The sequence below is a fragment of the Astatotilapia calliptera genome, chromosome 7 (assembly GCF_964374335.1).
Source record: "Astatotilapia calliptera chromosome 7, fAstCal68.1, whole genome shotgun sequence".
Taxonomy (NCBI): domain Eukaryota; kingdom Metazoa; phylum Chordata; class Actinopteri; order Cichliformes; family Cichlidae; genus Astatotilapia; species Astatotilapia calliptera.
The window spans coordinates 36,695,688-36,716,435 of record NC_137428.1 but is presented as its reverse complement, the minus strand read 5'-3'; the positions used below and the strand labels follow the sequence as shown (position 1 = coordinate 36,716,435).

General features: G+C 40.8%; 2 protein-coding genes across 7 annotated transcripts; one reads left to right on the top strand and one right to left on the bottom strand.

The window, feature by feature from the left end:
• The first annotated feature begins 133 nt into the window (after positions 1-133).
• Positions 134-12,953, top strand: pum3 (pumilio RNA-binding family member 3). 6 transcript variants are annotated; one of them, XM_026174475.2, is made up of 18 exons: positions 134-396; positions 1,352-1,436; positions 1,518-1,694; positions 2,027-2,210; positions 2,305-2,380; positions 2,829-2,922; positions 3,936-4,002; positions 4,203-4,377; positions 4,590-4,693; positions 6,144-6,222; positions 6,346-6,444; positions 7,326-7,379; positions 7,813-7,893; positions 8,195-8,337; positions 8,450-8,672; positions 8,828-8,915; positions 11,505-11,595; positions 12,042-12,953. In XM_026174475.2, the coding sequence occupies exons 2-18, from the start codon at positions 1,364-1,366 to the stop codon at positions 12,169-12,171; spliced, it is 1,938 nt and encodes a 645-aa protein (XP_026030260.2). In that variant the 5' UTR covers positions 134-396; positions 1,352-1,363; the 3' UTR covers positions 12,172-12,953. The 6 variants fall into 6 exon arrangements, with proteins under 6 accessions (XP_026030260.2, XP_026030256.2, XP_080160619.1 ...); XM_026174471.2 differs by having other exon boundaries at positions 142-396; positions 1,518-1,700; XM_080304493.1 differs by having other exon boundaries at positions 328-396; positions 1,356-1,436.
• kcnv2a (potassium channel, subfamily V, member 2a) lies at positions 12,524-19,730 on the bottom strand. The gene is made up of 9 exons (XM_026176989.2): positions 19,415-19,730; positions 18,431-18,568; positions 17,850-18,028; positions 17,555-17,738; positions 16,317-16,508; positions 15,984-16,238; positions 15,779-15,895; positions 15,571-15,696; positions 12,524-15,152 (listed from the first exon to the last, which is right to left on the bottom strand). The coding sequence occupies exons 1-9, from the start codon at positions 19,550-19,552 to the stop codon at positions 14,889-14,891; spliced, it is 1,593 nt and encodes a 530-aa protein (XP_026032774.2). The 5' UTR covers positions 19,553-19,730; the 3' UTR covers positions 12,524-14,888.
• Positions 19,731-20,748: the final 1,018 nt, after the last annotated feature.

Genomic DNA, 20,748 nt, shown 5'->3' with positions numbered 1-20,748 from the left:
AATATTAGATTAAACTAACTTGATTTTTAAGGAATTTTAAAGAATGTCAATTTCTAATTCACATCGATGTAACCACAGTAACGAGGTCTGCCCCTTTAAATGACAGTCTGTAAACAAACATTGGCCGCGTTACAGTGGCTCAGAGCTCCACAAATCGAAAAAAAAGTTCACTTTTTGTCAGTACACTTTGGGACTGCACAACCACTCAAAGTGTTAAATATTGGGAGCTGAAACGAATAAATTTATCGGTGCGGCGTTTTTGGGCGATAATGAATTGTCGCAACAACCAACGTTTTACGGCAGTGGAGTTTCAGTTTGATTGGACGCTTGGTGCCGTAAACCGTGTCGGTTATAGAACACATGGGACGGAGCTGAGGTAGCGTGTACATCTGAAATGTGAGTTAACTGCTCGAAAAAATCACGTTTACGTCGTTATGTTATAACAAAATGCTATTTTTATTTGCGCAATAACAGTTCCTAACTTGTGTTATATATGTTGCTAACTAAGTAGCATGGGTAAAAGCACCAGAAGCGCTTTATGGATCGAAAACACATTTCAAAACTGTTATAACTGATGGAAAAGTGGTTCATTAATATTAAAATTTAAGCAGAGTTTCGTCATTAACAGCACGTGAAGAAAAAAAGCTTGGTGTAGTTTCTTGTCTGTGGTTCTAGTTTAAATCCAATTAGAATCAGAGAAACATTATCGTCAGACACTTTCGCCCAGTCCAACAAAGCTTCTCACTGCCTCGGTAAGATGTTCAGGAATACTTTATTTTTCCCATATTTGGTTACTTATTAAAGCAGTTTAAATAATGATCAGATGATACTAATATTTATTATTATTATTATTATTAACATCTGTCAGGTGCTTCTTTTTCAGATATATTGTGTTATAGAGAGTGATAGCATAGCAAGTTTTTAGTTCTCATCAGTTGCAATCACAGAACCAGTCTTCGTGATTCCAGTTTGTACAGTCTGTTAGTATCACCAGCTGTAGTGCTGCTTCTCCTGCAGATCACAGCAAAGTACACTGTACTTGCAGTAACTGATGGATAGAAAATCTCATCATCACTTTGCAGCACACAGTGAAGGATTGTGGTGCCTGCTAAGCCTCTTGTTGTATACAGCCTATGTGTGACAGCATGAGCGGTCACGCAGTGGTTTTGATGAGTATGAAAGAGATATTGATCACATGCTACACTCTCCATAACCAACAAATTTCAACCCAGATAACCGCTTGTGGGAGATTGGCGTTCCATCCTTTCTTTCTTTCTTTTTTACTTTAATTTGTCACCTGCGTGTATGTGACATGTTAATTTTCCTACTCTTGTCTCACTTTTTCTCTCAGACAGACATTAGGATGGAAACTCAATCAAAAAAAATTTTTTCTCCTAAAAATGGGAAGAAGTTCATGCAGAAAGGAAAAGGAAAAGGTAAAGCATCTTTTACAACAACGCTTCCAAGCTTCATCACATCAAACCAGTTTTGTGATTGCGGTGTCTCATTTTGCCCAGATTCCACAGGGACCAAATTTGGTGGAAAACCGGGCAGCAAAAAGCCCTTCAAACAGTACAACAACGCAGAGAGGAAGAGCCGACCGGGGAAGGGCCGGGATGGCGACAAGAGACAAACAAAGTTTTCTTTCTCTAAAGGAGGGAAGAGGAAACTGACAGATGCTAAAGATGAAGGAGGTGAGGGTAAGGAAATATCGGCTCTTTACAGACCAAATCTGACACTGTAAACATTGGAGTTGGTTGTATATCATAAGCTGAACATAATTAACACACATACATTCTGCACATATACAGCACATGTTATCAACGCACTGCTTGTTAGTTTTAGAGTAAAAATAAATAAATACATGAGATACACTCTCTGTGCTACAGTGTGGACAGTCAGACTGCTGAAATGACGCATTCTGCTCTAAATCACTGATTCTGTGTTCGGCTTCTCCTGAGAGCCTTTCTGTTAGAGGACGGTCTTCAAAAGCAAAAGTTGTATTTCCTCTTTTGTGTGAGATCAGGTCCTGGGGCTAAGAAGGTGAAGAAGGATGGGTTTAAACCAAATGAGAAGCTCACAAAGGAGGAGCTGAAGAAGAACAGGCAACAGAGAAAGAAGGACCTGAAGAAGAGTCGACAGGAAGCTGAGAGGAAGGACATGTATGAGATCATCAATCAGTCCAAACATATGTGGGGAGACCTCAGGAGGTACATGTCCACACACACTCACTCACAGGGTCGGAGACAAGGCCGTCGTTTGTATTGCTGCGGTCGGTTCAGTATTGGATGTTTGTGCTAACAGGAAGAACTGCGAGAAAGACCTGAAGAAGAAACTGTTGAGAGAGCTTCGTGATCTGATCCATGGAAAAGTCAAACAGGTTCGTCTGTTTGTTAGAAACTGCACATTTGGATTTATCTTTATTTTTAAACCTGTTTAACTTTTCTTTAAAATGAACCCATCCTCAAATGACCATATTATGGACATTCACTCTTGTTGACATCATACAGTGGGGAAAAAACCTCCTGAAATCTAAGTATTTGGCTCACAGGGATTACGTGTACATACACTAGCCTAATCATATATGACGGAAAAAAAGAACAAACAGGATAGGCTTCCAATAAGATGTACCTTTTTAAAATGTAGTTCTCTTAGGATTGTTCATCATGTCTGCAATTGACTCAGAAAGTAAAGAGGCTTAAAAGTGGACACACGGATCATAAAACATCATAAAAACAGAACAGAGGAAAACAAGCAGTTTCTTGCATTTTGTTTTAATTTTATGGAATGATTTGGATTGTTATGTGAAGGTGCTTTCCTTCCTCCAGATGGCGTTTGCTCACGACGCCGTGCGAGTGCTGCAGTGTTACATTCAGTTCAGCAACCACGAGCAAAGGCAGGAAGTGTTTGAGGAGCTCAAAGGTGAGCATCATAATTTCATCTACTGTCTTTGGAAGTGTTACAGTCTGCGTGTGAGTTACCCCAAACTCTGAGCTTTTTCATCACCAGTTAATTCAGAGGTGACGTCTAGAAAATATCCCCAATACAGACAGAAAACTCAGAATGGGCTGTGGGCATTTAGCAGTTCTGGATTTTAATGTGACAGTGGATAGTTTTCCCTTTATTTTTTATTTTTTGTTTGTTTTAACTTTTTATTCTTGCACAGAAGAATTTTTAGAAATGGCAACGAGGCTTTTAGCAAGAAAGGGAAATCACAAATTGACCACACGTGGTGCTTTAACCAGCCAGAATCTGAGAAAACCCTGGCGTGCATGAGTAATGTACGTTCATTTTTATGCTGGCATAAAAATTCAGCACACAGTGTAAAGACATATATTTAGCAGGGTTAGGTTAATTGCTGTTTCTAAATTGGCCATAGGTGTGAATGAGAGTATGAATGGTTGTCTGTCTTTCTCTGTTAGCCCTGTGACAGACTGGTGAGCTGTCCAGGGTGTACCCATGCCTCTGGTGCCCGGGACAGGCTCCAGCCCTCCTGCAGCCCTGATAAGGATTAGCGAAAAAGGATGGATGAATGGGAAAAATGTCTTATATGTTTGAGTAAATGGGCCTACAGACCAGCAAAACTGGTTAAAAATATTAGAATTCTAGTGAGGTTCCTTTGGACCTTTTCAACTCATGCAGGAACGGCCCTGATAACTTTGCTGGTAACGAATGATTTTTGGGTCCAGTGGGTTTTCCCTGCTACTTCCCTCCAGAAAATTTATATTTTTATCAAAACCAACAGAAATCCATCAGCGCCAAAGTCATATTTGTTGCTACTGAAACTAGCTTCTGCCGCTTTTTTCAAAACACCTCATCCACGAATTATGAACAGGCAGCACATTTTCCCTTTTACATCAAAATTCAATAAGTAAGATGTGAGTAGATATAAAAAGATCCAGTTATACGACTGTGTCCTTGTTTTCTTTTAACAGATGACATCCTGAGTTTGAGCAAGTCACAGTACGGCAGACATGTGGTGAAAAAGCTGCTGGTGTACGGGTGAGTCGGCTTAGAGGAGTTTTTTTCCCCTTTCTGCAAAAGCATCTTGAAACAGGTGTTTCTATTATTTTGTCCAACCAGTTTAAATGAATTCAGCTAAATATGACAGAATAAACTGCTCAGCAGCTACAATGAAGTTCTGCAGTAGATAAGTGTAATCTTAGGTGTATTTATTATTTATGTATTTACTTCCTCCACAGGAACAAAGAGCTGGTGGCAGCAGTGATTAACAGGTTTAAAGGTCACGTGCGACAGATGCTCCGGCACGCCGCTGCCTCGTCCATCATCGAGTATGCGTACAATGACAAAGCGGTGCTCGCACAGAGACTCATGCTCACAGATGAGCTGTACGGCAACACCTACACTGTCTGCAAGGTAACACACACACACACACACACACACACACACACACACACACACACACACACACACACACACACACACACACACACACACAGAGGCTTAAAACTATTGTTTTGTATCAGCGCCACCAGAGGGCAGACAAACAGGCCGACCACTATTGTGATTATTATTTTTGAGAGGTGTGTTTATTAATTGGTGTTGTGCGTCTCTTTGTCCGTGTCCAGTCATACGAGTTCAACACCCTTGAGAAAGTCGTAAGGACGAACCCGGACAAGCTGAACAACATCATGGACGAGATGAAGCAGATTCTCACACCCATGGCCCAGAAGTAAGACCAGGAAAAGAATCACCTGCTAAGTTTGACTTTGAAGTCCTTTACAAATGTTTTCTGACAGAGTGTGGTTAAAGCTTTCAGTTTTTGTTATACTAATGAATAAAGCAATTCACATTAAGTTGAGGTAAAATGGCAAAAGATTCAATAAAAACATTGTTTAAAATGTTTTTCCTAAAGATGAGAACAAATCTGAGCTGATGTGGAAACTTTGATTTGGTTTGAGACGCATTTATGGTCAGAATTTAATTCTTTTAGATAAATTAGAACCTAAAAGAAAGTTAAAGTTATAAAATTTCATTACTGAACTTAAAAGTTACAAATAAAACCTTGAAGTCGATTCGTCCACACATATTTAAGGTTTTGTAAGTGAGAGAGATGTTACATGCTGTTTTAGACATTTGTACGCACACAAAGGTTTTTGAAAGTCAGAATTATCGGATTGGTGAGCTGAACTTATTCGGGTTTGGATGTACGCATTTGTAAAATGGTTTTAGGTCAGATTTGGTATTTCTGTTTTGTATTTGTGTGGATTTAAACATGCGTCCTCAAAAGTTATACACAAATCATTGAACACATTTGTTAAACTTAATTTATACTTGCAGATCATATTGTACGCACTGAGACAAATTTCTCTCCATATTTCGGAGTCCTGTCCATCTTTGGATCCGTATACCTATGCGAGAAGGTTTTCTCAAACATGAACCACATGAAGTCCAAACGGTGCTCTTTCCTGACTGATGCCACTGCAGTACTGCATTAATATTACAGCCCTGATATGGAGAAGCTCTGCAGCGATGTTCAGAAACAGAAATCGCATTAAAAGAGCATTTAATATGCTGTTATTTTTCAATAAATATCTCTATATTTTTGACCCTGAGTTTTACGTTCAGGGCTGGACCCCAGACACAGACACACGGCTCTGTTTCTCCCAGTATTCAGCCTGAGGGGCTAAAATGGCTCTTTGGTGCCCTGATTCAGACCTAAGTTACTGTCATTCTTTTCACTCAAAGTCTGCACGTTGTGCATATGGGTGGAAGAAGGAGGTGATTTTACGTGTTTGAAAAATGAAGCACTGGTTTAGTTCTAGGGTGAAAGTGGCCTACGTCATTTGGCACCACTGTGGATTTTCTACCATTAGAAGTTAAAGGTTTAACCTCTTTTGAAATGCCACAAATATTCTATCCAAACTTTTTAATCTTCAGACCAAAGCTCACAGAAGCTATCAGATGGATTTTAGATATGGTTAACTGAAATCCGCTGCAAAGCTGTCAAACAGGAAGTGAAGTTGTATGCCAGGATTGCTGTATGGGTCAAATAGAAGGATGAAAAGTGAATCTAAAGTGGAAATGCCATTAACTGCAGTTGCTCTGTTTTTAAAATTCTGTTTATATTTTATTTTATCTGGATGTTTGTTAATCACTTGGACTGTTTTTTTGTATTTCAGGGAACAAGTGATCAAACACTCTCTAGTCCACAAAGTCTTCCTGGATTTCTTCCAGTGTGCTCCTGAGAAACAGAGAACGGTGAGCCTCTTTTTAAAGTTTCCATGTATTAAAGAACAGAAGCTGAATATCGCTGCTTCATTGGAACTAAAAATGGAATAATAATTGTTTCTCCTTGCTCTGTGTTTGTTGCGATTCGAGCAGGAGATGATCGAGTCCATCAGACAGTCTGTCGTCTACATGGCCCACACTCATGACGGAGCCCGAGTGGCGATGAACAGCTTGTGGCACGGCACAGCCAAGGTGCGCACATGCTCAAATGCAACAACTGCACGTGCACATGCAGGAGTTCTGTTGTTACAGACAGTTGAGAAGCAGCCTTCACTCTTTTCTTTTTTCCTCCATGGGAGTCATTTAAAAAACTCTGCTCGAAAACAAAACTTATGGGCTCAAAATACACGAAGAGAGAGCCTGATCGGATTTTGTTTACGTAAAGACTCTTGTACCCAGTTTAAAATCGGTGGCATAAATGACCTCAAGTCATCACCTGTGTTTATTTATCGGTTCATGAGGTTAGCAGGAGGACACACAAACCCAGGCTTTTACCTGTACTAGTAAGCCAGTACAGGGTTGCAGGTCCATCCACTGTGACCCCTTGGGAAATAAAGGTTAGGCTGAAAGTTGTTTTTTTATTATTACCTATCAGAATTGTTCCATGTACCACAAGCCCCAGGGTAAACTGATATTGTGGTGATCAAAGAGGTTTTCTTCTGCGGTGTAAAAGCAAAGCTGTCAGTTCAGTGGTGCATCTACACTCTTACCCTCAAGTTCTGGGTAGCAACCAAAAGATGAGGGGAAATGAGTTTCCTCTAGAAGATGCAAGATGGCCTGTTCTTCATTAGAATAGGGGTGAGCTCAGAGTAGAGCTGCTGCTTTATTCATTGAAAGAAGCTAGTTCAGGTGGTTCATGCATCTGATTAGGATTCCTGATGGACATCAAGTGGCAGAAGATGGATGATCATAATTATTTTCTAACATGCCAGCCGCACATTAAAGCTTCTTCAGTTCCTCATAATCTTTAGATTGGCACCATCCAAACTTCATATATATGTAGCTAATGTTGATGACTGGCAGGAAATGGAAGCGTCTGCTACACAAAGTCATTGTTTTATTTTTTGTTTCAGGACCGAAAAGTCATCATAAAAACTATGAAGACCTACATGGTGAAATTTGCCATGGTGAGTTCATTTAATCATGTGTTGATTGATTAAACCAAAACCTATGTTTATATGTTAACAATTCATGCAAAGTGTCTGCAGGTCAATTAAAGTATGTTATAAACAGTTTGGATGTTTTTAGTGTAGTGTAAAATAACTTCATTGTTGTATGTCTGCCAAAAAATAATCACTGTCATTTCTGTACTTTGTATTCTCACCTCCACTTCTACCTCTCATTAGTCTTATTTTTCTTGTGGATTTCTGTCAGTTTCAGATGTTTTGTGATGAAATTCTCTGTTCTTGATGTATCTTCTAAAACGTCTCAGACAACTTTTTATGTGCACAATTGTTCAAAACTAGAAAATAGCAGCTGATTATTTAATCTCTTTAAAGTCACATTGTTCAGAAATTAAAATTCCTCAGAGTGAGGACTGATATATGTATGTATCCACAGGGGGAGTTTGCTCACCTGGTTCTTTTGGCCATATTTGACTGTGTGGACGACACCAAGCTGGTCAAACAGGCCGTGCTCTCAGTAAGTCAAATGCAAAATACTTCATTGGTATGCAGACTCAAATGGTTTTGGAGCCCAGCAGGAATCTGCAAACTGACTAGAGAGTGTAGAGAAAAATGACTGTGAGTGGCCTGAGCCAAAGTGCAAATCTGTCTGAACAGGAACAGGGCAGACACACACTGCCACAGCAAAAGAAACCTTAGCTTCAGACTTGGATGGTTCCTGGACTCATATGCTCCTGACTGGGAGGGGAGAGAATGCAAAGCATGACATGTTTAAGAAGTATCCCCATTAAAAACTCATTTGTGTCCCACCTTTCCAGGAGATCCTAGAATCTCTGGATGAGGTCGTAGGTAACAAGTACGGTAAAAAGGTCCTAGTGTACCTGCTGAGCCCCAGAGACCCGGCTCACCTGGTGCCGGAGATCATCAAGGTGTTGGAGAAGGGAGATGGAAACGCACACAGGTAACAGCAATATGGACGGTTTTGTTTAATCCAAGAAAGTAAAAATAAATAGTAATGCTAACATATAAAAATCTGAGATGGAGTGAAGGTCACATGTTTCTGCTCTGTTCAGTAAAAAGGACACAGCAACTCGGAGGAAGGAGCTGCTGGAAGTTGTCTCCCCACCGCTGCTGGAGTACCTATGTAACAACGCAGCTGCCATGGCGATGGACAAGGCGACCAGCGTCACCATCAGCGACATCTTGGCGTCGGCCTGTGGGGACCTGCGGCCCGCCATGACGGCTGTGGCTCAGCTGGCCAATCAGGAGTTGGTACCAGGAGGGATTAAAGGCGAGGTGTGTGACAGCAGTTAGAAACCGAGCACAAAAGTGTCAACAAACAACAAATATGGATATGAAAGGATTTTTTTTTTTTTACTTGGATATTCACTAAAAGAAGCTTTGATGGTGACTTTATGTTTGATGCGCTGTGCTCTTTGTGCCCTCTGTAGCTTCACATGGCAGAGCATCCAGCAGGACACCTGGTGCTGAAGTGGCTCATAGAGCAGGACGTCACGCTGGCAGAGGCCGGCAAGGAAGGTAAGGACACCATGACACACACACAGTAAACTGGTTTTAATGAGAATGTTGTTGAATTCAGGGTCATTTCTGACAGCGTGCTGAGCATTTAAAAAAACCTGTTTAAGTGGGTTTCTTAGATCAGCTTGAGTCATTTTCACACAAACTCCAGATATTTGCAGGGGAATCAGGCTGGGTTTAGATGTGTTCACAATGCTGGGAACACTGTGTTTTTTAGACAAGCAGACAGGACACATGACAGCGGCTTGGAAGCAGCAGCTGTAAATAAATAAATAAAATTTTGTCAACAGCCTAGCTGCAGCATTTTGCACAACCTGTAGACGATCCAGAGAACCTTTGCTTAGACACATAAAGAAAGAGTTACAATAGTCCAAGCGTGAGGAAATAAATGCATGTATGGCAATCTCCAGTTCAGGGTGAGATAAAATAGGGCTTAACTTAGCCACATTTCTTAAATGATAAAAACAAGATCGAACCAGAGATTTCACATGCCCATCCAATGTGAGAGTCATGTCAAAAGTTACACCTAAATTCCTGATAGAGGATTTGACATACACTGAAAGAGGACCAAGGGCTTTCACTGTCTGGGATAAAAATCTGTCAGGAGCGCATACGAGGACTTCAGTTTGAGTTAGAGGAAATTTGCAGCATCCAATGTTTGATGGAATCTAAGCAATCATTCAGAAGCTGAAGCTTAGATAAATCCTGGGGCTTAAAAGAGATGTACAACTGAATATCATCAGCATAACGGTGATAACAAATGTCCTCAAAAGAGCCCATTATATGCTGGAGGGGGAGAAGATATATTAAGAACAATAAAGGCCCCAAGACCGAACCCTGAGGGAGACCACAAGTAAGGGAAGTAGAGGATGACCTAAAATCGGAGACCACCACAGAAGAAGATCGGTGATGTAGATATGAGGAGAACCACTCCAAAGCAGTACCCGATACACCAACCCAATGTTTAAGCCTTTCCAGGAGGCTGCGGTTGTCAGCAGTGTCAAAAGCCGATGTTAGGTCCAACATAAGTAGGACTGAGCATTTTCCTGCATCATTACTCATCAGAATGTCACTTGAGACCCTAAGAAGGGCTGTTTCTGTGGAGTGAGCTCGGCGAAAGCCAGACTGAAACTTATCACAAATGCTATGTTTGTCCAGAGCTGCTATAAGTTGCTTAGCCACAACCTTTTCTAGAAGCTTAGCAATTAACAGTAATTTAGAGATAGGTCTGTAGCTGCTCCAAAGAGTGGGGTCTAGCTGAGGTTTTTTTAAAAGTGGGAGAATAGCAGCATTTTTAAGATAAACCGGAACTATACCAGACGCCAGTGAAGAGTTGATTAGAGTGAGCACAGATGGACCAATTACCTGGAAGACATTTTTGAATGATGATGCAGGAACAATGTCAAGTGGACAAGAGGATGTCTTTACTGAATTCGCTAGTTTTACCAGCTCAGGTAGTGAAACGGGAGAGAAAGTATCCAAAATGACGTGCCGAGATGGGGTTGAGATCGACATAACAGGTGCTGAATGAGAAAAATTTATTCTTACATTCTTCATCATTGCAAGCAGAAAATAGTCGTCCTCATTAGATGAAATAGGGGCTGCAGGAAGAGCAGGAGTAACAATGTCACTAATTGTGTTGAATAGCACCTTAGGATTACCTCTGCTCTTTGTAACTAAGTGTGAGAAATAGGCAGCCCTCGCATCTCTGATAGCATTATTAAAAGAAGCTAAAAGGTCCTTTAGGTAGAGGAGATGAACATTTAGATGGGTTTTCCTCCACCTGCGCTCCGCTTTACGACAATCATGTTTTAGACCGCAAATACTGTCATTTAGCCAAGGAGGAGATTTGCAAGCAGAAACTCTCATTTTAACCGGACAAATTTAATCTAAAATAGAAAGGCAATAATTATTCAAAAGATTGGTTGAATAATCAACATCATTATGAGGAGATAGTAGGTTAAAAGCATCTGCAAATGTCTTAGCTGTGGAGGAGTCTAAGATACGAGAGCTAAGTATCCGTTGAACAGGGAACAAAAGCTCATTAAAAGACATGTTAAAAACAATAACATGGTGATCACAAATAAAAATGTCCTCAGAGTAAATAAAATCAATAGTTATACCCAAAGTAAAAACAAGGTCCAGTGTCCAGCTGTCACACTTCTAACATACCGCCAGGTTAAAGACCAGCTAATGCCTGATTCAACTGAGCTGGACATTGTGTTCTCATTGGCAACTCTCTAGAGCATTGTCTCCAAATGTTAATGGCCACATGTGTGAAAACAGCTTAGTGCCTGTCCCCTCTAACCCGATTGAGGATTTAGTCAGTTATAGCTATGGATCAAAAGAAAGAACTGAACTTTTTAAAAACACGAGTACGCTAGAAGCAGACAGGTGGTATTCAGTGGACTAAAAGCCAAACACACAGCTTTGGAGTGTGTCTCTGCTGAGCTGAACAACAGAACCACAAACCACCACAAACTGCAATACTCCTACATACCTGCAGGAAAATCACTTCACATCAGCGCTAGAAAGTGGAAACTATATATCTTCTTATCTCTGTATCTGTGCTCTGTTTTACCCTCTCAGAGCGATTTGGGAGGATCCTCGTGGACACAGTAGGAACAAATAAGATGAAGAGCTGGGCCAAAGTCAACAGAGGAGCCATGGTGCTCTGCAGGTCGGTGAACAAACACATTTCTATCACTTCAGAGGGTGTTTCTTGAGGGTTGTATAACAACTGAAGTTCATCTCAGATAGTCTTTTTATTAACTGGCTGGACAAAAACTCAAACCCCAGTCAGGGATGAAGGGTATCATAATGTCAAATGTCACATGACTCTTCTTTAGCACAAAATAACCTCTGCGTGCTGCCTACTTCTATCCTAGATATTATCAGATGATGATAAAACGGTGATTAAAAATCTATCAAGAGCAGATAATCGATACTGATTTTAAAACATGCTCAAAGAACATGTGAAAACATGGCACTTCCAGCTGATTTTAAACTGAAGATAACCATGTGTTTGTTCTAAGGACCAACAGGGGGCGACTCTGGTATCACAAAGAAACCGTTTGCCCTCTATTTTTGTAAATTAAAGTTTTGGGGGGCGGGGTTTCTTTGCAGTTTGCTGAACAGCTGTGACAAGTCTGTGGCTGCGGAGGTGAAGGCGGCGCTGGAGTCCATCAGGTCGGAGCTTAGCAGCATCAGCAACAACAAAGGCGTGGAAATCCTGCTGGAGAATCTGAACAAGTAGACCTGTTTCTTCCAAACAAACTGCTGATGTTTAACCCATCGCTGCCTCTGTGGCACCAACACCTGCATGACTGAGTGATTGAAGCAGCAAATGGGAACATTTTTCAGGAAGTGGATACAACCTGACACACTGCTGTGTAATTACAGTGGATGGGAATTTGTTTGGAATCTGGGAAATTAGGAAAAGTGTTTGGAAAAATGGTCACCGCTACAAGAAAACAGATTACAAACATGGAAGAACAGCTGGCAGTTCAAAAGTCAACGGACAACACACATAAATTCTCAGATAATCAGATTCGAGTCCATTACTGTCTTTGAAACTCAGCACTTCATCATTTACATTAAACAAATCTGGACAAAGTGATGGGTTTCATGGACAGAGGCTAAAATGTTTAGATACAGAGCTGATTAGTGAATGGGAAACGGCCTCTGTCTGTGATTGATGAGCTTAGCATGACTGAATGAATCATGACAAGATCTTCAAGAAATGAACAGAGGTCTCTTATACTTACTGTAATTATAAGAGAAAATCCTGCTTATTTTATGCTTGGGGTCTTCTCCAGTTGACTTGATTTTAAAATCTATGTTCAGGCCAACACTCTGCAGGTTGGACAAGTAAAACCATGTGCATAACATGACAAAGCCCAAAGTTTTTTGGTAATTTGTGTGAACTAGGATTCATCTGATCAGCCTTCAGATTTGGTTTGTAAGATTTTATATGTTGTAAGCATCAGCTACAAAGTTACTGTGTTTGCAAAATAAAGACTATTGTGACAATTATAATATGAATTATGATTTTTTTTTTAAATAAGAGATTTATTTATGTGATGCTGACACAGAACCCCAAAACCTGAGTGTGAGCAAGCAAGTAATCAACGAGCATTGTCAAAGTAGACTTTAAAATGTTGGTTTATTTCAGTGAGCGGAAGAACCTGTCACATTTTTGCCATAGATATTGTTCCAATGGTTGGTGCTCATGGTAAATGGACTGGTAATACCTGTAAGATAAATAATTTTTAACTCTGAATCATGCAAAGCCACTCCTGTAGAGCCTAAGAATAAAAATATGGAGGGGAAATGAACATAATGGGTCCTCTTTGACAATGTCATACGTGTAATTTGACTACATCGCTTTTTTAAAATGTTGCTTTCTTGTGAAAGAACCTGGCTCAATTCTTTTTGCCATTTGAAGCAAGAAATTGCTTAAAAAAAATTCTGATATTTTATAAAAGAAGGTTGTCGGCTCCAGAGATACAGTTCATATTTTGAGGATAGAAAGTTCTGTACACAAACTGTTGAAGACAAGACGATGAGAAACAGTTTCATTCTTACAGAGACTCATGGGGCAGATAAACAGGTCTCTCAGGCACTGTCCAGATGTTGGATGTTTCAATGTTATCGGGTCCCATGTCGGGGATGGAGGCTTTAACAGCTTCACCACAGACAGGTTTGGAATAAATAAACACCTTTAATTCAGAGGACATTTTTTTGACTTTGAGAATTGGAATTTAAAAAAAAAACCTTGTACAACAATAATAAGCAAAAGTGATACTACATATAAATTTGGCCACAGCCCCCCTTCAAGGTTATCTCCTTTTGCACCACTGAACTGTTTACAGTGCTGCTTTCAGTTTGGGTCACTCTCTAGAAATCCTGTCCTGATCATTTTAAATCCCTTCTGTGTAAAACTAACCGTTGACTTTTGTGTCAAGGATCATTGCTTGTGAGAGTTGAGACCTGGGATACTTCGGGTCAGGAATGTGACCAGGAGCATTTGTGGGAGTGTTCATGAACAGAGGCAGATATGCCTCTACAAAAGGTATTTAAACCTTGGTTAAAAATAAATTTGGGGGCTTGTCCAGGATCGGTACTTCTGGCCTATAACATGAATTTTTGTTGCTACCCAGCTCACAAAGCTAAAACATAAAATTGAGACTGACATCGGCTCATTTAGAAATGTGAGTTTTTATTCAATTTCTAAATAATCTAAGTTTACACACAAAGAAATTTAAACACTGCAGCCAGGAGAGCATGACCTAGCAAGAAGAAGTGGTGGTGCATTAAACACCAACTAAGTCAGTTTATCAGGTCCATGGTTATCTGTTGAGGTCATACACCCCCAAGCCAATAGGAGTTGCAGGGAGCACAACAGAGCAAGAGTATAGTAACCAAATTTAAACCACCTGTGTTTTTTTTTTTTTTAATGGGCGGGATTACATCATGTATAATGGGAGGATGGATGAAAGTATGCATAAATAAACAGGTTTGCCAATTCTTTGGCCAGAAAGTCCTCAAGTTTGACTTTAAATGGCTTCTGGAAGCTGTTTCACTGAAATGTCTCTTGCCACATTAGTTTCCACTTCCACCAGTGCTGGCATCTGAATAGTCAAATAGTTCTATTATGAACAATAATATTGCTTTGAACATTGTGAGAACAATTTGTAAAAATAACTGAATAACCTGAAAAAAAGAGGTAGAATGACAAGTACAATTCCTGGCTTCTATTTACCTGTACACCCCCAAACTGATATCAGAAAAGTGTTGTTGGTGGTGGAAGTTTCCAGAAGCATCTCACCATCCGGCAGTTCATCCAGATAGAGTCTAGCTGTTATGGAAATTTCAGGTACTGTCTGCAGTATGTGTGATCAGGAACCTGTCACACATGTCACAAACGCATGTTTGTAATTCTTCTCTTAAAACTTCTACAAGCTACTGTCATCACTTTTGGTGAATGCTGTCATCGCAGAACTCTGAGAACTTCTTTGCTGCCCTCCTGGCAAAGCCCATCTTCCCACGAGCCTTGGTCACAGCAGTGTACTCATGGGCCTTGAGCTTAGTGTAATAATCAGAGAACTTGTTGTAAAGGACGGAGATGGGCATGCCATTGAGAATGATGCCAAAGGAGATACAGGCGAAGGCAAAGATACGTCCAAGGTTGGTCTCTGGGTACATGTCGCCATAGCCCACTGTGGAAATACTCGCCTGAGGGGTGAAAGAGACAATAACTATAAAGATGCAAAGGTAGACACAGAGATTGAATGATCTTAGGTAGGATTTACTGAAACATGTCTTTCTTTTTTGTCCCACCACACAAACACTTACTTGTATACATTGTTATGTAAAACACTGGTTCTAAAATGAAGTGTAAGATCTTCATTTTGTGTACGTTGAATCAGTGGATATGAGTTAAAAGTCATAAATAGGGGTTTCATATCCAGAAACACAACAAGTTGCTGGAAACATTCCTCAGAGATTTTGGTCCATATTAACATGATAGCATTAGATTTGTTGGACTTACATCCCTGATGCAACTCTCCTGTTCCACCACTTATTTGCATTAATGAGCAGTTGAGCAAGTGTACTTAACAAAAATTGTTGGTGTAATTGTGTGTCAACTCACAGCAGCCCACCACCATGCGTGTGGCATGGAGGTGAAGTTGGTGTTGTAGCTATCGTGCTCCACTGTGTACACCATGGCTGAAAACATGAAGATTCCCATGCCGATAAAGAGCAGCAAACATCCCACCTGGAGAGATATTTTAGAGCAATTTCAGCATTTAGTTAAACACTTTCTTCATATTTCTCTCAACCTGCAGATAAACCCAGACCTGCTGGTAGCACTGTCTTAGCGTGAAGCCAAAGGCTCTGAGGCCCGTTGAGTGACGAGCCAACTTCAAGATCCTGAAGATTCTCATCAGACGCATGATCCTCAGAACCTGCCCAACCTACAGAGAGGGAAAAAACACTACTAAACATGGATAAGACCACCATATTTAAAGTTTAACAACAACAACTCTCCCATCTTTTCTTTACCTTCCCGACACGTGCTACTGTCTCAATGTCTCCAGAGTGCACGTGGATGTCCTTGTCTTCAAAGCATTCCAAGATCATCTGCAAGTAGTGTGGCAGGATAGCGATCAGATCAACTGTGTTCAGCATGCTGCGTCCAAAACATTTCAGGGCAGGGGTGGAGATCAGGCGCAGCAGGTACTCCAAGGTGAAAAAGGTGATGCATAACGTCTCGACGTACTCGCCGTAGAACCTGCCACTGGGCTCACCTGATGGTGTCTAGAACACAGAATATAAAGATACAGCTTCTGTTCTGAAACAATAAAGGATCAGTCATGGTTTTAGTGTTATAGACACCTTGTACTGCATCTCCTCCACGGTGTTGAGGGTCATGGCGACCAGCGACACCAGCACAAACATGGAGGATGCGACTGCCACAAGCTTGGCTGTGATCGAGGAGAATGGCATCTCCATTAGGTTCCAGATTTTCCTCCGGGTCTGCCCAAAGGCCATGCCGTTAAATAACACCTCATTCTCCTCTGTTTCTACCTGCAGGATGGAAATGCATCAGCAACAGGATACAAACAGCATTTTTTGTTTGCTTTTTAGAGGGGAGTCAAACTTGATGCTCACTAGAAACAACCAGAAAAATAGGCAGTATAAAAACATCTTATTTTTCATTGAGGATAAAACTAGACGAATGAAATGTCAAGACAAGTCACCAAACTGAAACGCGCTTGAATTAAACTAAAAAATGGGCACAGCAAACTGTAATGGAAACATCTGTATAAATCTGTGCCAAGGAAAAGCTTATTCTCTTCTCCCCATCTGTCAAGACAGCAGAGCAGAGCGCTGATTTATAATGTAGGTCAAACAGACTCAGAGTCAGCCAGCAGATTACTGCCAAATAAGAGTTAAAAAAATAACTGCTGAACCAATGAGGCAGCAGTAGGTGATGAACCCGTGACATTTTATTTTGCAGCACTGTTAAACATATGGAGTCGAACCGGTGGTAAAATAAATAAAGTCACTGATTACAAACTGCCTCCTGTGTCCTGTGGATTATCCACTTCTTACGGAGAAGGGAAAGTTACTGTTTTCTAGGCTGTGAGGGCTGCAAATAAAAATCCATGGCCATGTATATGTGTGTGTGTGTTACATTTGAAGACGGAAATCCCAAAAGGGTCACAAGATAAACATGAGGGATCCTGACATGAGATCTTGCACTTATTTTTCAGACCTTTTATAAAACGCAGCACATAAAAGATACGTTTCCTATTTGGTCCTCTAACATTTAGCATCCATGAAAAAAGCCCCACCCACCTGTAATTCAAAATATTTATTTATGAGGGTCAGCCAATTAGAAGAAAACTGGTTTAAAGAAAAGAGACAGGGAGCTATAAAGGTTGTTTCAGACAGATGGTGAACTGAGCGCCTGCACTACGGTGTGGTATAAGATAAATACTGTGAACTGTGAATCATGCAAAGGTTTTTTAAGTCTGTTCAACTGAGGTGAACTTGAGCACAATAATGTAAATGTTTATTTATTACACACAATTTAAGTAAAAATGCACAAAAAGTGTGACATTACTCACCAGATCGCCCATCTCTGTAATAAGCTGCTTCTGTATTTTCAGCTGCTCGTTCAGCTCGTCCTGCCTCTCTTCAAAGGAGATGCGGCAGCAGCGCTGGCTGTTTTTGATTCTGACCCCCCAGTAGTTTATCTCCTCCAGGAAGTTTCGGGGACACAGCTCGTCTTTAATCCACAACACTCCAGTTCTGACAGAGAGGAAAGAGACAGGAAAACAGCATCCATGATCATTCCAAGATATCACAAAGGAGATTAAAGTGTCCCTGTGTTGACTTATAACCTCACGTGTTTTATGTCACCTGTAGAAATTAAAGATGTTGTGGAAAATTGTTGGGTCGCGGTCAAAGAAGAACTCGTTGCGCTGGACGACGTAGTCATCACAGAGGTCCAGCTTCCTGCTGTGGTCTGTGTATGTGGCCAAGCGACCGATCCGAGTCTTCGGATACCTGGCGGCTAACCTGTAAGGCAGGTGATACACCTGAGAAATAAAAAGAGAATTAGTCTCTTCTCTTTAGCATAGACATTTGAAAAAACATAGAAAATTTTTCATTACAATTACAAAATGCTAATATCACAAAAAATATGCAATGTACAAAACCAGTTTAAAAAAATCTAGTTTTTATTCATTGCTACTGGAAAAAGTCAGAGTGAACTCAGAGGAGACCTCCTGAATCTGTAAGTTTCTATGGGATTGGATCAGAACCACTGATTCCACGGGTTCAGCAGTAACATCTGAGCAAGACGGCTGTGACAGATATGCAGCTCACAGTCTGATAATGATGTATGAGTGCCACCTCTGCTGCTTGTTAATAAGTGTCAGGTTCAGTCCTAACAGTAAAATAAAAATATTAGCAGTTATGCAAAAGTTAAGCGGAGTTACCGTTCCTCCAACATTGATGTTGAGAATGAAGTGTTTGGTTGGAGAATTCAGCAAGCGGGAGGGAGACACTGGCAATCGATCTTCCACCTCCTCGTTTTCATACTCGGCATAAATATCGTAGATGTCTCTGCCAAGGTCCTTCAAAATATAACAAAACACAAAATGAACAGAAAAACTGAAAAATATCAGCTTAGATATGATCGTAGTAAAGTAGTAGATTTGTTTTTGCTCATCACAGTTCCAATTAGGTGAATGCTACTCTACACCAAACCTGGTGTAGAGTAGCACCTGTTGTGTAATTTTTACCTTATTGGTTGCCGTGACAGATCACTTTCCAAACTTATGAGAAAAACAAGTGGCATGGTGGTTCACTAAATAGCATTTCTGCCTCACATCATAGCAAGAAGGTCCCCAGTTCACCTGGTCATCTACAGTCTTCTGCGTGGAGTTTGCTTTGAGTACTTCAGCAAATTTAAATAGCAGATTCTGAACTGGCCGTGGATTTGAGGAAAACACAGTGCTTAAGGCAGATGGAATACCAAGTCCAATTCCACTTCCTGCTTGGCATCCTTGCCAAAGATTTCACTGAAGAGCTCCACATCTGTATATTTAAGTTCCAGTTTTACTTTAATGTTGCTGTTGATTTGTTGCTTATAGTAGCCTGTGCTATTTTTATTCATTACCGTTCTGCTGTGAGACGGCAAGTTCCCCTGTGGCATCAATAAAGTACCCATTTACCTCTCCATATCTATGCATCCATGAATCCTACTTTATCTTATATTTGAGAGTCTTAGCTTGAGCACTAGAATGTGGTTCAATGCTGAAAAAACACAACAGCCGTAAAACCATGGAAGCTGTCTCAGCCTCACTGAACTTGTTGAATCTGAACAAAACATAACCAAAATCCAAAGGTATAGCTCAAATCTGTTTTTTAAAAATAGCTCCATCAAATCAAACAAATCCCAAATGGACCGAGTGACTGACCTGCATGGAGTTCCATGGTTTAATGAAGGCGCTGATCAAGTTCAGGTGTTCCACTGTTTCTTTGACCTCTTGAGTCCAGCTGCCGGGCTTGTAGCTGGAGAATAAACTCCTGCTTCGAGCTCTGAGGTGGTTAAACATGATCGCTGCTTTAAGTGTTAAATGTAAACTGCACAGAGACACGTCGCATTCACAGACACATTCAGTAATAAAGAAATCATACTGTTCACACACATGCACGCAGCTGACAGAGAGATATCACACGCAGAGTGATGAGGGAAGTGATTCTCCTTGCCTAATGCTGCTGACTGAGATGATCCGGGTGCTTAAAGTTTTAAATACTATTATCCTCTTCTGTCCATCTCCTGATCTCTCAAGCTCTCCCTCTCCTCCCACTTTCACATAAGTTTACAAATCTGGTAAATTAGGGTCATAAATGTGATCATTTTAATACTATTCTAAGATGTCAGTCCACTGCTTTGTACAAGACAGTATTTGAAAACTCTTAATTTACAACAGCATCTGAAACGTAATGATACAGAGCAGCTATAAAATGCAGTTCTGACATTCATTGCCAACAGATAGCATAGGAAAAAAGTAGAGTAGCAATTTCTTTGTAGGTGACTGTAGGTGTCAAAATCTCTGTACCCTACAGAACACATGCAGATCTAAAGTTCTGTCATTGTTATACTTCACTACACATGGACATTGATCTGGTCCGTAAAGTAGCTGAGGGGATTGTTGATCAGTTTCATCTGCTTTGGTGTACATTTTAGTACAATGACACTACTGTTAGCGATACCTGGACCTTACAGTGTTTCCAGAGGGAGCCCAATTCCTCCAGGCTGGCACATCAATACATGCCATTGCCAGAAGGTTTGCTGTTTCCTCCAGCACAGTCTCATAACCATGGAGGAGATTCCAGGTAATAGGCAGTTACTGTAGCAGAGCTGGGCAGGCCTGTAGAAGGTACTTTAGCAGGACCAGTATCTGCTCCTTTGTGCAAGGAGCACAGTTGCATAATGACCTCCAGCAGGCCACTGGTGTGAACATCTGACCAAGCAATCAGAAGACAGCTTCCAGAGGTTGATCTGAGGGCCCAACATCCTTTAGTAAGCTCTGTGCTCACTACACCGTGGAGTCCGACTTAGATTTGCCATAGAAGACCAGAACTGTTAGATCTGCCACCAGTGGGACGATGTAGGAAAACCACTGACTGGCCCCAAACTCCCCTGTGTTAAATCCAATAGAACATCTCAGGGACATTATGTTTCAGTCTAAATCTGGGAGATGATCCCCTTAGACTTCATTCACTGTGTCATTAGGAGATTTCTCCA

Excerpts from the sequence above, each read along its gene's own strand:
- pum3 (XM_026174471.2), top strand. The coding sequence starts at position 1,364 with ATGGAAACTCAATCAAAAAAAATTTTTTCTCCTAAAAATGGGAAGAAG. Across the intron at positions 1,437-1,517 it reads GCAGAAAGGAAAAGGAAAAG|ATTCCACAGGGACCAAATTT; the intron begins GTAAAGCATCTT and ends CATTTTGCCCAG. Across the intron at positions 1,701-2,026 it reads TAAAGATGAAGGAGGTGAGG|GTCCTGGGGCTAAGAAGGTG; the intron begins GTAAGGAAATAT and ends GTGTGAGATCAG.
- kcnv2a (XM_026176989.2), bottom strand. The coding sequence starts at position 19,552 with ATGTTTAACCACCTCAGAGCTCGAAGCAGGAGTTTATTCTCCAGCTAC. Across the intron at positions 16,509-17,554 it reads TTACAGAGATGGGCGATCTG|GTAGAAACAGAGGAGAATGA; the intron begins GTGAGTAATGTC and ends TCCATCCTGCAG. Across the intron at positions 16,239-16,316 it reads TGGAGGAGATGCAGTACAAG|ACACCATCAGGTGAGCCCAG; the intron begins GTGTCTATAACA and ends TCTGTGTTCTAG.